We start from the raw sequence: 16502 nt of genomic DNA on the forward strand, positions 1-16502 counted from the left end.
TTTGAAAATATTTTTTAATGAAACTCAAGAAATAAAACAAAGGGTATTATCGCAGAAAAAAAACATACAAACAACTAAACAATTACTTAGGTCTACTGGATGAGACCATTAAGTATGTCAAAAACATGTCCAAATCAAAGAGCCAGGCATCCTGGTATCCTGTAATCAACTAAAAAATAGTAATAAGCAAGACAATAAGACAGTAAGAAGTGGAGCGGAGGAGAGTGATCATAAAAATATGTGAAATATAATATATTGTGGGGAATTTATTTTGGCGAGGGGGGGGGGGACATTTATTTGAGGGGGCTAGGCCCCCTCTAACCGCTGCCTAGACCCAGCCCTGTTCCTACCCCTGTTGTTCCAATCCTACAGTATATTTCATATGGGTTTTTTTTCTTTTCTTACTCCAAATCCTCCAGGACACTGACGTTAATTGCCCTAGATTCCTGATAAAGACATTGTCTTTGGCATGCTGGCAAAATCCCTCGTTTCCAACTTGTGGCTCTGAAAGCAGGACGTTCAGCCGACTAACTCTCTGCAATACACTGCTGATTTGACTAAAGTCGTGACATACATTTAGATAACATCCACCCATCCGTTTTGTTTTTTTTTAAATAAAATTCGTCCTCATTCGGGTCAAGTGTCAACTGTAGCCGATATATCCCACAAGTGATTTTGAGCGAGAGGTATAGGGCACACTTTGAACAAGTCGCTTTGTGCACTTGCGGCAAAGGGCCTTCCTCAAACTCTTCCTAGTTCCCAAAAAGATAAAAATATACAAATGTGCAAAATGTCTAGGTAAAATCAAAAACTAAGAATGGGGAACAAGGGGCGGTGTTGGGTTCTAGTCCAACTCCATCTATAATTTAGAAAGATTGACTTGCCTTTACAAGACCGCACCAATTTCCCCCCCATCTAAAACATGACACTTTACTCCTCCCTACAGGCAAAGATTAGTCACTACGCTTCATCTGAATCCGCATTTTATTTTTTTATTGTTTCCATGGATATATTTCATTGTTGTCATAAATATTGAAAAAAAAAGGTGATTTCAATTCCTCACGTAATTCTGATTTATGCACCACTCTTCTAAATGTTTTGGAATCTTCGTTAAATTTCCTTTCCAGCGATACCTGTTTTGCGAAGATTGTTGAACTAGTTCCTGGGGGTAGTGCTCCATGTACAGTGCAGTACTTTGTATGCAGCGATGGCTGTTTGAAAGTGCTCTATAAATACAGTTGAGTTGAGTTGAGAAAAGATTAGAGGAAAGCGACCACGCCCCTTTTGACGAAAACGGCAAGATTCGGCGGGCCGTAGCCCCCAAACTCTTCCTCGGATTGACCTAAAATTTAACATTTTTTGTTGTGACATCACAATCAACAACTTCAGCAAGTTTCAATAAAATCAAAATATGCTTGATTAAAAATTTCCGAACTTTGGCCTGAGTTGGCATGGAACATTTTCGTTTAGTCCTTGAACGAGTGTTCAATATCATGTTTGAAGTACGTGCAGCATTTTTGTATTTTATTGAGGTTCTCAAAAAATAAAGGTCTGCTGAAAAATTCAAGTTCTTAGGTTTGATATTAATATACCGGTTAAAAAATAGCCCTTTGAGAAACTCAACCTGTAGTTTACAGTACTGTATTGCAGTTTGAAACCATAAAAGTATTGTAGTTTCCGAGGACGCGTGAAGTACACATTGTGTAGCGTGGCGAGGGCGGGCCTAGTGACGTAGAGCTGAGGCTCTGGCTGTTTATTGTTCCTTCTTCAGCGCCGCCACAGAAAAAGGAGGCTAACACGCCGACAACCAGCTTTGCCACGCAGTTAAACAACGTGTGATTGTCTGGACAGCTGAGTGCTAAAATCGAGGACCATGGCATACGCTTACCTCTTCAAATATATCATCATCGGAGACACAGGTAGGCTGCAGCAAGCGAGACTCGTTGTTAGCATGCAGCTACTGGTTAGCATATTGCTAGCGGTCCATTTCCGCAGTGTTGGATGTCCAATGACGTGGTAAAAGCAGAGACGCAGAGGTGGGATGACAGTTCCCCTCCAATGTCTTACCGCCGCCGCGCAAGATTGTTTTTTGGGGGGGAAACAATCATGTTCGTCACATGTACATGTCATTTCAAACTATGTAAATTAAACAAATGTAGCGGTAGCTGTTTACATTCGCCTGCACAATGCGGGCCTCCGGTCCAATTGCGTCTGGGGTGGGGGTGGGGGGGGGTGTTAGCTCCAGCCAGCTAGCTCAGTGAACTGTCTAGCCAACGTTGGGAGTTGAACCAAATTACGCAAGCGACAATCAGCTCGGTAAACAACCACGAGTGACATTAGAAATGGAGTGTAATCGAAGCAGCAACGTCGTTGACACGGTTTCATAAACGAGAGGGAGCAGGAGGCCGGTTCGGAAAGCCAAGCCGAGCCAGTAATGTTCCCTGAAATGGCGTAGATCGCTTGTTATTCTTAGTCACGTTTACGGCGATTGAGTGCAAGCCTCTCTGTCCCGTGTATTTTCTTTTTTGAAGTGCTCTTTCCCCTCGCCGACGCCCGTGAGTGTGTACTACGCGGTTCAGCGATGATTTATGGTTTCATTTGGACAGTTGCCTCCCCCTCACGAGGGGCCCAGCCAGTTGACTTGCAAGTGTATCCTCTCCTGTCTCAAAATGTGGAGATACCAACATTACGTCAATAAAACTTGTTGCTTATTAGTTGAACGTCAATTCAAAGACCTAAAGATCAAACACACCCGCCAGGTATGAAGAACAGGTCAGACAACAGGACCTGGCATTGTTAATTTCGAAATTGTAGATAATCCTAAGAAAGAAGAGTTGTAACCGTTCGTGTCTGTAGAAGTGGTTTCATTGTTGGCCATTGTTAGTGTAGTAGAGGTGTCAAAATTAATCTATTTGTTGACAATTGATCATCCAATGATCAACAACTATTTTGCCAATCGATTAATTGTTTAGAGTCGTCGTTTATTTTAAGATTGTTCCGACTTCTCTCATTTGAGCCTTTCGAAGGTAAATATCCGATTCCTGTTATCCTCACGAAAGCAGACTGACTATCTTTGTGTTTCATCAAAATAAGACATTTGGACACATTTGCCATTGCCTTGGAAAATAATGTTGAACATTTTCCCCTCTTTTCTGATGGGATACGGACCAAACCAATAACTGAGTCATAATCAATTTATGGGGGGAAAAAGTAATACTCGGGTTAATCTATCACAAAAATAATCAACAGGGGGGTTTTCCTGGCTCAAATTGAGGTGGGGTGGCACCATCCTGACCATGCCCCATGATGTGCATTCGATAAATTCAACGGACTCTCTTTCTCTTACCGGAAATATACTTTCATTTAAGAGTTCCCGTGGGAATTCTTTTATTAAAACTTGCCCAGGAGAATGATGGGCTCATAGCTGGTGTGGTGGGGCCACTTTAGTTTGAGACACTCGTAGATTATTTTGAAGCAGCCTTCAAGCGCTCTGTGGTCCGTGTCCACCTGTGCTGCAATAGCACGCTGCAGTGTCCTCTGTAAAATAAGAACAATATTTCTTAAACTACCAATCTCAACTATATTATTTTAGTTTTTGTAACTTTATTGGTTGAGTGTTTTTTGGGACTATCATCTTGAATATACAGTACCTCTTCTTTTCTGCTGCTTTGCGAATGGCCGGCACCTCACGTCTTTTTAATGTGTCAAGCCTAGAATTGGTTGATGGCTGTCTCACAAGGGAGGCAGCCTGTGCCCGTTGTGATTTTAGGACCGTAATTCCGTAAATCCTCCTACCGGGAGTTGTGGACAGTAGTTAAAACTCGGATGTAGCCCGATGCTGTGATCTTCTTTAGACTTGAAACAAACGAAGCCTGATTGAACATCACCACTGTATGTGGGAGACAAGTAGTGCGCTCCATTTTATCTCAAGATGTGATCAGTTAGCAACAGTCCGTTTCCCCGCAGTCAATGGATTCGTTGACGAGCCATCAGTCGAGCGTGCTCTCAGTGAAATTATCGTCATCGAGTGGACTTAAAAGTGGCTCGCAAGCGATGTTGATATCTGTTTTCTCATCCGCTTGTCCTCAAAAGAGTCGCGGGTTCATACTAGCAGTGAAATTGTACATTATTGAATGACTGAAGGATGACAATTTTTTTTTTCGATTCTGCTCAAGAATTGGCTTGTATTCGTGCAATGTCGGTTTCTGTTCATTTTCTCCAACTTTTGATGATGACTCTCAAAATTTGACCCAAGTCAAACCTTCCCCCTTTTGGCAATTAGATGGAACAATTTTCAATGCATCGTCTTTACTAATTGTGATTCTCTCATTGCATGCATCTTTCCAGGCGTCGGAAAGTCATGTCTATTACTACAGTTCACAGACAAGAGGTTTCAGCCTGTTCACGACCTCACCATTGGTAAGGCAGTCTGTTTTCTACATATATTTATTTCCCAGTCAAGATAAGCGGTACAGAATAGGGATTGATGTGTGCGATCACCCTGACTTCAAATAGATTGAGCTTATGTGTTCATACTGATTTGTTGGCTATGAATATTTGAGTTTTAAAAGCCCACATTTTTCAAAATCTCTAAGGCTCAAGATAATGACCGCAGTCATCTACTACGTCCAATCTTCCGAGATTCAAACTTTTGTTCCTGAATACTTCAGCGGCAGTTCGCCAACACCACACATGAGAGCCATCGTTATTTCAAAAGAAAAAAAAAGAAAAACGGCACATTATTTCAAATTGACGCTGCAGAAAAGTGCACAAACTGTGTCCCAGAGCTCGTAAATAAATGATGAGTTATACTGTATATATGTCTATATTTTACACTGAATGTATCAAAAACCTTAGCTATAGCCATGGAGCAGCACCCCAAGCACATTCAGATGTATGCCCTACAACAGCAACCAAATGGGCCTTATTTCAAAACACAAACACTTGAAGCTTATTCATTAAATTATTGCCATATTTGTAGTGAGTGCAAGTTAAGTTTATTTACGCACCACATTTGCACGTTTGAACATAGCTTTAACTAAACAAAGACTATACAAAATATAACCTTGCACTGAATAAAAGCCATAACGCACGCACACAAGTGAAGAACAAAATGATTTCTTTGGATAGTTGTAAATGTTCAGTGCCTTATAAATGAAATGTATTGTTATTGTTGTTATTATCATTCCAATTTGGGCATTTTTGTCACACGGAGCAGTGCGCACGCGTTGGACGCAAAGACGAAGGGTCCAAATCTGTAGCGTGGATTGAATCAGCCCCGACCACGGGCCATTTACCTCTTTTATAATTTCTCAACTCACAAGTCCAGTTCGTCGTAATCCTCTTTACTACGTGGAGTACATACTCCATACTTGAACATGTTCCTTTTCTGCCCCCATCACTGCTCTCACGGGTATTTCTCTCTCTCTCCTTAAATGCAGGGGTAGAGTTTGGAGCGAGGATGATCACTATAGATGGCAAACAGATCAAACTGCAGATCTGGGACACGGTAAAGTACATCCTTTTTAATTCCATGGTCTGGGTTCACATTCATTATCACAATATTTTTACGCATTAGAAGCCAATTGTTTGTGATACTTTTTATTGAAAGAGGAAACACTCGATCAAGTGACGAGTTTGCAGGTTACACTTGGAACATGATGATGATGATTATTATTATTATTATTATTATTATTATTAATGGCGCAGACGCTCTTGGGAAAATGTCGTAACGTTTGGATGCTTTGTGATGATGTCATGACATCGCTCCTACTTGCCTCTTTGCCGGCGGAAAACCAAACGTGTTCCTCGTAAGGACTAGGTTCATCACCAACTAAGCACAGCATTGGCCCTATTAATCAAAACTACGCCCGATTATTGTAAACGCAGGATTTTGTTTAGATACATGGTGAATGAGGAGTTCAGGGCCAGAGTGCCTCAAATTAATTGACTTGGCTGCGCATCATGTAAAAAAATGGTGTGTGCACAATTTGACCAGCAGGTTGCGCCAAAACTCCATGACAAATATTGCACGGCTGGAAAAGAAAGACCGGAGGTGTCGAGCAGGAAGACGAGCGGTGACGTCAGTCGTAACGATGCCTGACAGCCTTCTGCGGGCTCACCCAAAGACAAGTTGAAACACGAGACCTGTACTCCGTGTGCTTTGTCATTCCAAGGAGAAAGCGTCTGCTTTTCGGATCTGAGCTAACGCCGTGAACTTAAAAGTCATTTGATGCTGGCAGTTTTTCTCCACTTGCCAGCCATTTTTGACCATTTTGACTCATTTTTGAAGGCCTACAGAAAATGGAGTTAATGCAGCTATACAAGCATATAGAAAAAGCTTTAACCCTCCTCTTTCATCAAGAAAAAAGTACATTACTACCTTTTTACCATTCTTTATTAAACAGCGGTTGAACATTACTATGTTTCTTGAAAATGCTTGTTTCCAAGAAAAAAAAATGAGAAAACAAGCTTTGTGTGAAAGGATGCATTTCAAGCAGAACTTTCACTTTGATGTTTTTTGGGAGGGGGGGCATTAGTGATACCTCAAATATCTAAACAATACTTTCTTGCTAAACCACAACATAAACAACACAAAAGGGGCACTTGGATTGCAAAATAACAGTTTCTTGCAAGAAAAACACTGCACTGATATATGAACTTTGCATGAACTTTTCATGAATCTTGAACTTTGTGTGATTTTGTGTGCTTGTCTGCATGGGTGTTTGTGTGCATGTTCATCAAGGATGACGAAGGGGGACTACGTCATTTTTTTTTGAGTTGAGAAAGCTTTGTTGGAGAGTTAGCTGTCAGTATTTATCTTTTTTGATTTATTTTTTTGCTTTTTGGAACAGCACTGTTGTAGCGTTAGCTGCCGGTATTTCTCCATGTTCTGCCGATCACGCTGTTTTCCGGACGCCATCTCGCGACATAGGATCGCCGTACCACAGCCCACAGCCACTCACCCTGTGTGTGGGCCAAGGTCTGATCAAAGCCAGTCCTGCCAGTGCTGATTTATCATGCTAAAATCATTCACACAGTCTCAATACTGACTGATTTGAAAAAAAAAACACCCAAAACATATGTATACGTTTTGGCACTCAATGATAGGGTTTGTGCAAACGTATTTTTACATTTTTGCATTGAATTAGTCCACAGCGTATTCAGCGGTGCTAACTTACCGACTGTTCCTCGAATGTCTGACTGACTGGCCTTTTACTTAGGTTGTCGACTTGTTAGATCTCAGACTCGGTCACCGAATGCTTCATCCACCACCAGACAAGCTGACAAAATCGGATGACTGGTCGAGTGATTCATCCGCAGCCTGCCTGTTGGGTTTAACAGCTGAGCTGTGCGCAGTGCCCGAACCGCAGCTGCTGGCACGGAGGGCATTTTGTTTGTGTCTGTGGCCCACATGAGACACAGGCAACATTGTGACTGTACATTGGATGGAGACGGGGCATGAATAGGCATGGCTCGGGATCTGCCGAGTGGAGTGATGACGGGACGTAGTTGGGGAGAGAATAATCAAGCGACGAGTGATGTCAGGAACAGACGGTGGAGGTGAGACAACGAAACAGGAATTATAGAAGAGGGTGTAAATGAACACAAATGACCTGGCGCCCCGTCCTTCAAATGTTGCATTAATACTAGTCTGTGGAAATGTCCTTATTGTTTATGTGTGGAGAGGCGGCAGTTTGGATGCACACTTGGAGAGATAGAATGACGGAACAAGTAAGAGAGGACTCCATTGTTACCCAGTTACAGATACCCCTCTGTCCTGTCTTCACCACAACTGGCCCAAAACCCTGGACCCGGAGCCTGCTTGGGGAACCGGGATTGGACGAACTACCCGCTTATGACACTCTAAATATTCCAAAAGCCTTGCATTGTAGTAGCGAATGGTCAGCCTGTCAGCCATATCAGTGCAGTTGCCTTTGTCTTCACCCGGTTTACTTACTCACAATTCAATTCTTCTCGATGAATACAGTAAATCCTCATTTTTCGTGGGTGATTGGTACACGCGGAAAGTGAAAAACCACAAATTAGGATTTGCGCCCTCTGGGATTTTTTTTTTTTTTTTTGGATTTGTATTTAATTTTTTAGGAGGGGGTTGGATTTCACGGCCATTTCACAGTATGTTAGCAACTTCTGTTGGTGAAGTTCTGAGACTCAAGGCAGTTGACAACAGACCAATTACAAGTCTTTACATGTCCGGAGGAAGCCGGATGAGAAGAGCCACTGTCCACGATGTTGTCGTCTGTCTGATCATTGATGTTATTGCAAGCAAGAAACATCACAGCTTGCAGCTTGTTTAAAATATGTAAACCGTATTTATACGTGACATGTTTGAGGCAAAGATTACAACAGAACACGTCTTTACTTGGATCTTTAAGTATAAAACCTCATACATTAATTAATATTCCTCAACATTTCCTTTTGAGAGAGGCCAAGAGGCTTGTGTTGGTGGCATTGAAGGCGGCTCTCACGGCCACAATATGGAGGCCGATATGGCTGTATTTTATTTATTTGTTTGTTTGTTTTATTTGAAAAACATTTTTTAGAAAAAGAATCATGAAACACCGACGTCCTAAAACTGTGTGTCTTCCTCTTTAGGCCGGCCAAGAGTCATTCCGGTCCATCACCAGGTCTTACTACAGAGGAGCAGCAGGAGCGCTGCTCGTTTATGACATCACAAGGTAAGAGCCAATCACCGACTTTGATCGGGTGTTTGTGTTATTAAGGCTCGCTACTTGTTGCAGAAGTCCCGGCCGGATTCACAAGGTTCAGTAGGATCACGGTTGCCAAGGAACCGTATACCGCGGCAGCGGAACCTTACAAATAATTCCCGACGGACCACCTTGCAATGTGTCGCGGTCCTTTGCCATCTGAAGCCAAGAAGAATCCTCCCAAAATGTTTTTGTCACGTCCTCTAGCTATATGCCCCAATCAGTCCCTTGATAAATTTTTCTTTTTTTAATAAACTGTAAGAATTATTTTAACATATTGTAAACAATATTTTTGCCTCCTTTTTTTTAGCTATTCTGTCTTATTTCTACCCCTTATTACAGTCCAAAATGGTGAATTTGCAAAAATGCTAGACTGTGAAAATGCGGGGGTCCGTGATAATGCTTCCAGAAAGCTTACGGGTGCTTAACATGCATAGTTGCGTACATCCCCTTTGAAAACCAAGCTTTTTATCCAGTTCTCAGTGACCACAACCATTTTTGGAACTTTGAAATTCTGCGGTTGAATTCTTGTGAAGTCCTTTTTTTCAGGCATCATCATTTTGCCACATTGAATGCCATCCACTCATTTTTGCCCCCTTAAATGAATTTGTTAAACTATGTTTTCTTTGTGGTAGTTATTTGAAACCAGTGGGGGGGTTCTAACAAATCTCTGGATGTACTCCTTTCCGTTGGCTACTGTAGCTCTAAATGTGTCATCTTCCGATCAATTCATGTTCCACTTTTTATTTCAGGAGGGACACCTTCAACCACTTGACGACCTGGTTAGAGGATGCGCGCCAACATTCCAACTCCAACATGGTCATTATGCTCATTGGCAACAAGAGGTTTGTTTTTGTTTTGCTCTGGCTTCGATTGCACTTTTGAAAGCGTGTTGCTCCGTGTCGTCGGCACGTTTGGTTCTAAAAGGGGTCGGTTGGACATGAAGGTCATGTAGATGACTTTGCACGCGGAGCTGGATTCTGGAGATTGCAGACATTTTTCAAATTGAAGGGCTTGCTTTCACAACACTTATTGGCTCAACGTGTACCTGAAGTGAAGTAATGTGATGTTTTGTAAGACCGATACGTGTCAAAAGAGAGCCTGTCGATGTCATTCCAGGCTGCAGCGTCGTGCTCTGCTTGATCTGCTTTCTCGTTGCATTCAATCAAACGAGGAAGTTGCAACAAAGCTCACTGAGCAAACGCCGCCTTGTGCGTATGTACCCGCTTGTGTCGCTCCATGTCCAAGTCAAACGCTCCGGGTCGCGGTTGTTGGATCGTGGACTCAAAATCAAAAGAAACGCGTTGTTTCCATTTGGGCTTGGATGAAGACATTGTGCACCCCGATGAGATGAGAGGGGCGCTGGAGTCTGCAGTCATTCCACTTGCAACTGTTGACTGAGTGGTTACTTCCTGATTTCTAATGACTTATTACACCATCGCATGTTTGTGCGTTTCAGTGACCTGGAGTCACGGAGAGAGGTGAAGAAAGAGGAAGGGGAAGCGTTTGCCAGAGAACACGGCCTCATATTTATGGAGACCTCAGCCAAGACCGCCTCAAATGTCGAGGAGGTAATGACACACACTCGCATGCAAGAAAATGTCCTTTAACTGATGAAGCAACCAAAATCTTTCGTGTCCAGAAGTGTGAAACTCATCTGCTTTACGCAATGCAAGCCAAGACCATTACTGACAATACCCCCCCCCCCCCAAAAAAAAAATCACAATGGACATTATTTGCGGTTTGACGGAGATCACTCTCCTGTTATAACGGGAATGGAGATGGTGAAAGATTCCATATTGTGCTCCTTGTCTTCTCAATTTTCTCGAATTTGTTTATTTATTGACATCCACCGCGGCACCGTTCTTTGACATCATATGCACAAGCATCGCTCTGTTTACTTAACCAGGTGGATTCTTGATTTGCCAGTCACACGTGAACTCTTGATTTCATGGCCCGTGTGAGAGTCGTCCCCCAGAATTCAGAATGATTTACGGTGACTTGACATTGTCTGTCAAGATGAGTGGCCGTCCTCTTCGACATGATGGCGCACGGTTAGCGCTCTGCTTTGCCTCGCGGACACGCCTCTGGTGTGGTGTGTCGTCAATACGCGGTGTTGTCTTCTGGGACCCTTTCCTCACTTATCCAATCGCATAAATAATCCCATCCTACACTCCATAGCATGCCAGCCCCAGGCTTGTGTGTGTGTGTGTGTGTGTGTGTGTGTGTGTGTGTGTGTGTGTGTGTGTGTGTGTTTACATTGATTTTTTTTTTCCTTCAACCCTATTTTCTCTCTCTCTCTCTCTCTCTCTCTCTCTCTCTCTCTCTCTCTCTCTCTCTCTCTCTCACCGTCAAGTAGGGGTCTGAGGGGTTAACATGAGAAGGAGGGTATGCGTGTGCGCTTGCGTGTGTGTGTGTGTGTGTGTGTGTGTGTGTGTGTGTGTGTGTGTGTGTGTTATGATTAATTTGTCTCATTAGTGTCCTCTGAATCCTCCTGATAGCGCTCCTCTTCTCGGCTCCCTTCATCTGCGCCGGCTCCATCCCTCCTCATCCTCCGACGTCCATCATTTCCTCTTTCTCCCCCTCCCCCTTGCTTCCTCAAGCTCCCTTCCTCGTCATCAAGCAATACCCCCCACGTGTCCTTCCTACCATTCATGCCTCGGTCTCCTCCTCCTCCTCCTCCTCCTCCTTTCTCCCTTGTTGCCATCAAGCCCTTTCTCCAGCAGTATATCAGCCAGTTGCGGTTCATACATATTCATAGCCGTCAACCCCGCCTCCTCTGCCCAACACCGAGCAGCCAATCGCTGTCGAGGGTTTGCTATGGGGCTCTGTGGGTGGACACCGGGTTGATGGAAGGAGACGTTTCTGGAAGCATCCTCTCCTCATCTTTTTATTCCCCCCTTCCTTATGCTCCTCCCTTTTGACATGGCCCAGTCCTCCTACGTCCTCCTCGAAACCTTTAGCCGCCTCACCTTTCTCTGCATCCGGTCCATCAATACGGCGCATCGGTATGAAAGTCATGGGAGTCGAGGCAAAGAAATGGGACGTGAAAGTGAACAGGAGTGCACCCAATGGACACCTTAGTCTATTTTTACCGAGTGCCAGATAGAAGTTCACGATCTAGATTGATAGTTCTCGCACTCAAGCCACCGCTGAGTGGAAGCGATGGCTCGTGTCTACTTTGAGGTCCCGTTGACGCTCTTTGTCGTTTGTTATTCCCCGATGTCTTCTGCTCCCATTTTCACTGGGGCCGAATAATGTTGGAAAATTGAAAAAGGAAATAAGTAGAAAAGCCTCCTCCGTATTGTGATTGTGATTTTATATGCGCTTCATTTTCCTCTTCTCCTGTTTGAAATGCTAAACAAATGCATTATTTGGGGAAATGAGAATACTTTTGCTTCCGGAAATCTACCGATGAAGAGTTTATTTTGTTGTGCCGTATTTGTTCATGAGCTTTTCACGACGATGTTTGTTGAGTCACTTATACGCAATTGTCCATCCGTCAATTTTCCTCAATCAACAAATGGAGCGAAATTAGTGCTGTGGTTTGTGTGTGAAAGCATTTTGTGCGGTGGGAAAAATGGCCGTTGCGACCGCTTCCTCTTTGTGACACGCCAAACACACGCCTGTCATGACGAGCCCTTAAAATGTATCAGTTTCAAAAACACTTCAATAAACGGGCAGGGCGTCGATGCGACACGCTACAGTTTAATCAAGTTCCTCGCTGCCCACATTGCGCGCACACTATTTCTTTCTTGTATTCCTGTGTGCGAGTCGGCAGGATTTGAAAGGCGTACAGTGCGGCTGCAGGCATGAGAAAGTTTGCGACGCGGAGGCCGATCATTTGATGGTGTCCGCCGTACCTCGAAAGTAACAAGGGACGGACTTTTTTTCACCAACCGGAGTTAATGTACAATTGGGAATTTGGAGCCGTTTTTCAACCGAATATCTTTGTAGGAAGTTAGAGAAGTTGGTCAAGTGTAAAAAAAATAAAAATAAAAAATTTCCACGTGAGTGCAAAGTGCTCCAATGTGAAACAACGGCGTAGATCCCGGCCGGCATTCAAGAACCTCTTGCGAACAAAGGGCTGAGTGAGCGATCTTGAATTATTCAGAGCGCACTGCAGCGAGGTTTGATTTCAAGCCTCTATCATTTGGACCTGGTTTTGAACAAGTGTATTTGTGGCCTCTCGTGTCTCCTGGACCACCCATATAAACCCCCTAAATCCAAGTTCTTTGTTTTACCACAATGTCTACTATTTGATTTTCACGTTGTCTTCGGTTTGGTCACTGCCCTTTTCCTTTTTCCTATGTGTGTGTGCGTATGTGTGCTCCGCTGCATCACGCAAGGTCCATGAATTGGCTGGTTGCATTTGATGCGGAGTAACTTGACTGACACGCTCAACGTTTTTTCTTTTTTTTTTTTTTCTGGAGTAACTTGACTGACCCGCTCAACGTTTTTTCTTTTTTTTTTCAATTTCGGTGCGGCATCATCAGCTCCAGGTTTGGAGTGAATCTCTTGTCTTCTGTCTCCATTTCAGGCTTTCATCAACACAGCCAAGGAGATTTATGAGAAGATCCAAGAGGGTGTTTTTGATATCAACAATGAGGTGAGACCCCCTGTAAATCCTTTCCTCTTTGTCCAAGGAGTTCTCGTTTCCGCCGTGGTGGTCTGCGTGCTCGTTTTCTTCACCTGCGAGGCAACTTCTCTCTTTTTGCCCATGCTAAAAGCAACTCCCTACCATCGGCTGCTCTCTTGTTCCACCTTTTCGGTTTTAGTCGCTTCATTCTTGAGATTCTCTCTCTCTCTCTGTCAGCAGTTTGCCAGCTCATAAATTCCTCACGCCCAACAAGGTCGCAATCGTTCACAAGAAAATAAGTATTCATCCAGTCAGCCAGCAGGCCGGTTCCTCGTCATCTAGTCAAACAGATGCTTATCTTTGTTGTGGAACAGTTGTCCAGACAGGAATGTTGGTACGTGTGATCAAGGGAGATCTGAAAACTGTGTGCAAAAATACCCTGGCAAGACTTTTCATGTTTGAAGAGGATAGGCGATAAAACGATGACTTGGTGTTCTCGGCGAAATGACTGCTCCTGCGTTTTGTTATGGGTTTACTTGCAATGGATATTTCTCTGTTGCTTGCCTGTGAACCCACGTCACGTCATGTCATAGTTGGACTGGAGCTAAAGCTTCCTAGTTCACGAAACAAAATGTCCTTTCCACACTGCTGCCTTTTAAGATGGTCCAATTCAGCCAACTCAGATGACCATAATATAACATGAGAATATTGAAGGAAGTCGGAAAAGTCAGCAGCATGGCTCTCGAGCAGTACTGTAGGTCAGTGGTCCCCGACCGCCGGTGCTCTGAGCGGCGTCAAATTCACACCGATGCGAATCTCTGCAGCTCGAGAACGAGTGCTCATTCCCTGGCAGTTGGCTCACGGGACTCTTTCCGTAAACTGTACTTGCCAAATATCCTCATGAACATGCCCGTAAATGTAGACAGAACGTGTTTTTATCGAAACACAAAATGTGTGCCAGTCTGCGTCCGTGTCCTCATATCCTTTACCGGCCAACCGGCAAGTCCAAGTGTTGCCGAGAGTGGTTTTGTTCACAACAGCTCGATGGAATGAAGGCAGGCCGGCCGGCCAAACCGCATCAGCTGACTGGCTCAGAGAGGGAGAGCCAGTGAGTGAGGGAAGCCCCACCAGAAATGTTGGCAGCCGCTATGAGAAAGCACTCGCGCACACACACACAGACACACACACGCTCACGCGGCCTTCACTCAATAAACGTGATTTAAAGGCATACAGTGTTTCCCAGAGGCACGACTGCTACCGAACGAACGTAGGAGGGTGAGTTACACTGGGAAGGAGAGAGATAAATATATACAGGAGGAGAGAGCGAGCCAGCCAGCCACACGAAGGCAAAGTCGGCACATTAACGGTAGGCGGAGTGGGGTGGGGGGCTTCAATTGAACAGATGAGAGCGAGACTTGAAAGAGCTGCATCTCTCGTCCGCTCGCCCGCCCGCCTCTCCCTCTCTCTCGCTCGCTCTCAAAGGTTGTCTTTTTATTCGTGCCATTCATTTCACGTGGTATCATTGAGAGCTTGTGTTTGCTCTTTCAGCACCTGTTGCTCCTTCTGTGCTGAGATCCAAGAGCAAACCCTGCAGTCACCGTGAAAGCAATGACACGCTTATTCGACAGGCAGGCTTCGTTTTTGTTTGGTTGGATGATGAGACGCTTTGTCGATGCTGGTGTTTTTGCTTCTATTTACTATGCTCACCTGGACACAACCAGTAACAGAAAACCCCACTAATACCCCTTTTCCAACCCCCAAAAAACGTTGTGCTCATTGGGCCCCCGGGGCCAGTGCTGTGGTTAATTGGTGATGAATAAGTCCTTAGGAAGAACACGTTGGGTTTTCCACTGGCAAAGAGCCAATTAGGAGCGACATCATGACGTCATCGTAAAGCGTCCAAACGTCACTGCTTACTTACCTCGACGTTTACCCAAGAGCGCCTGCACTATTCATAATAATAAGAAGAAGAAGAAGAATGCACTGTTAGCATCTGCTAGGCAACTTAGCCAAGCATCGATTAAACTTTTATGCGGTGTATAGCAGTCAGGGACGTGACTTTCTTCATCGTTGTAGATGGTGACGAGGCTGGCCGCCAGTCGGGAATGGGATGCTATCCGGGCAAATCCGCCATCGCTCTTCTGGTGGGACACAATTGTGTCACCGCTCAACAGTTTGTGCAGAACTTGCGTGTGTCCGGGGAGTGTCTGCGATGGTCATGATAACCCCGCCCCCTGACGTAGTTGCTGCCAGCGTCTTCTGGAACCAACAAATAATCTGGGCCAGCTGAAGCACCCAGTTTCAAGCGCCAATTTCGCTGGTAGAAAAAGAAAGGACTGGTGCTCACCCGGGCGCCGGCCCGCAATGAGCACCAGCGCAAGCGCGGTGGCAGAGGGCCAAGAGTGGTCTCATAGTTGGAGGCAATTGGTGATTTGGGGCGGGGATGGCAGTGCCCCATCAAATGGCGCTCTTCTCGTTACTACTTGGTTTTACTTTTTCAACCTGATACTGCAGGCAAGTCACTTTCTTAGCGTGTTCAATTGTTGGTCACAGCTCTGCCCAGCGGCGCTACACTGTGGGCCATAAGGGTCACCTTCCCCTTTTGCTTTCTGCAGTCTTCCCAACAATTTTGCAGACTGATGCTTTGTTGTTTTGTTTTGTTTTTTTTTATTTCCCCACGGATAATCATTCCAAATGTTGTGAACGTTTGTTGTGATGTTGTTTCCATTCTCACTGTCTCCATTCAGGCTAACGGTATTAAGATTGGACCCCAGCACCCTACCACCAACTCCACACTGCCCGGTAGCCAGGGAGGCCAACAGGCTGGAGGTGGCTGCTGCTGAAGGCCCCAAAACAGACCTCTTTGTCCTCCTCCTTCTACCCATGAGCCCTCTCCAACCCCTCCCCCCTTCCCCCTACCCCACTCCCACTTGCATTTCTGCAGAACTGTGCAGGCTTAGTAACAGTTTGTTAACCTGTCTCTCTCCATCCTGTCATCCATCTTTCCTTTTGTGTCCTCCTTGCTTTCCTTCTTACAGACCAATCTTCTTCTTCCTCTTTTTTTTCATACCATTGACTGTCATGGCAGCATCCCATGAGCTCAACCCTTTCAAGAACGGTGTCAGCTTTACCTCACTAAATTCTAAACTTCACATTTTCCTTGGGACGATGAATTGGTTTTAACGGTATTTGTT

General features: G+C 44.6%; 1 protein-coding gene across 1 annotated transcript; it reads left to right on the forward strand.

Moving 5' to 3' along the window:
* The first annotated feature begins 1718 nt into the window (after positions 1-1718).
* On the forward strand, positions 1719-16502 carry rab2a (RAB2A, member RAS oncogene family). Its single transcript, XM_019869352.1, has 8 exons — positions 1719-1919; positions 4348-4419; positions 5442-5509; positions 8617-8699; positions 9482-9574; positions 10189-10300; positions 13270-13338; positions 16056-16502. The coding sequence occupies exons 1-8, from the start codon at positions 1874-1876 to the stop codon at positions 16149-16151; spliced, it is 639 nt and encodes a 212-aa protein (XP_019724911.1). The 5' UTR covers positions 1719-1873; the 3' UTR covers positions 16152-16502.

The sequence above is a fragment of the Hippocampus comes genome, unplaced genomic scaffold (assembly GCF_001891065.2).
Source record: "Hippocampus comes isolate QL1 unplaced genomic scaffold, H_comes_QL1_v1.1 scaffold117, whole genome shotgun sequence".
In the NCBI taxonomy this organism is placed as follows: domain Eukaryota; kingdom Metazoa; phylum Chordata; class Actinopteri; order Syngnathiformes; family Syngnathidae; genus Hippocampus; species Hippocampus comes.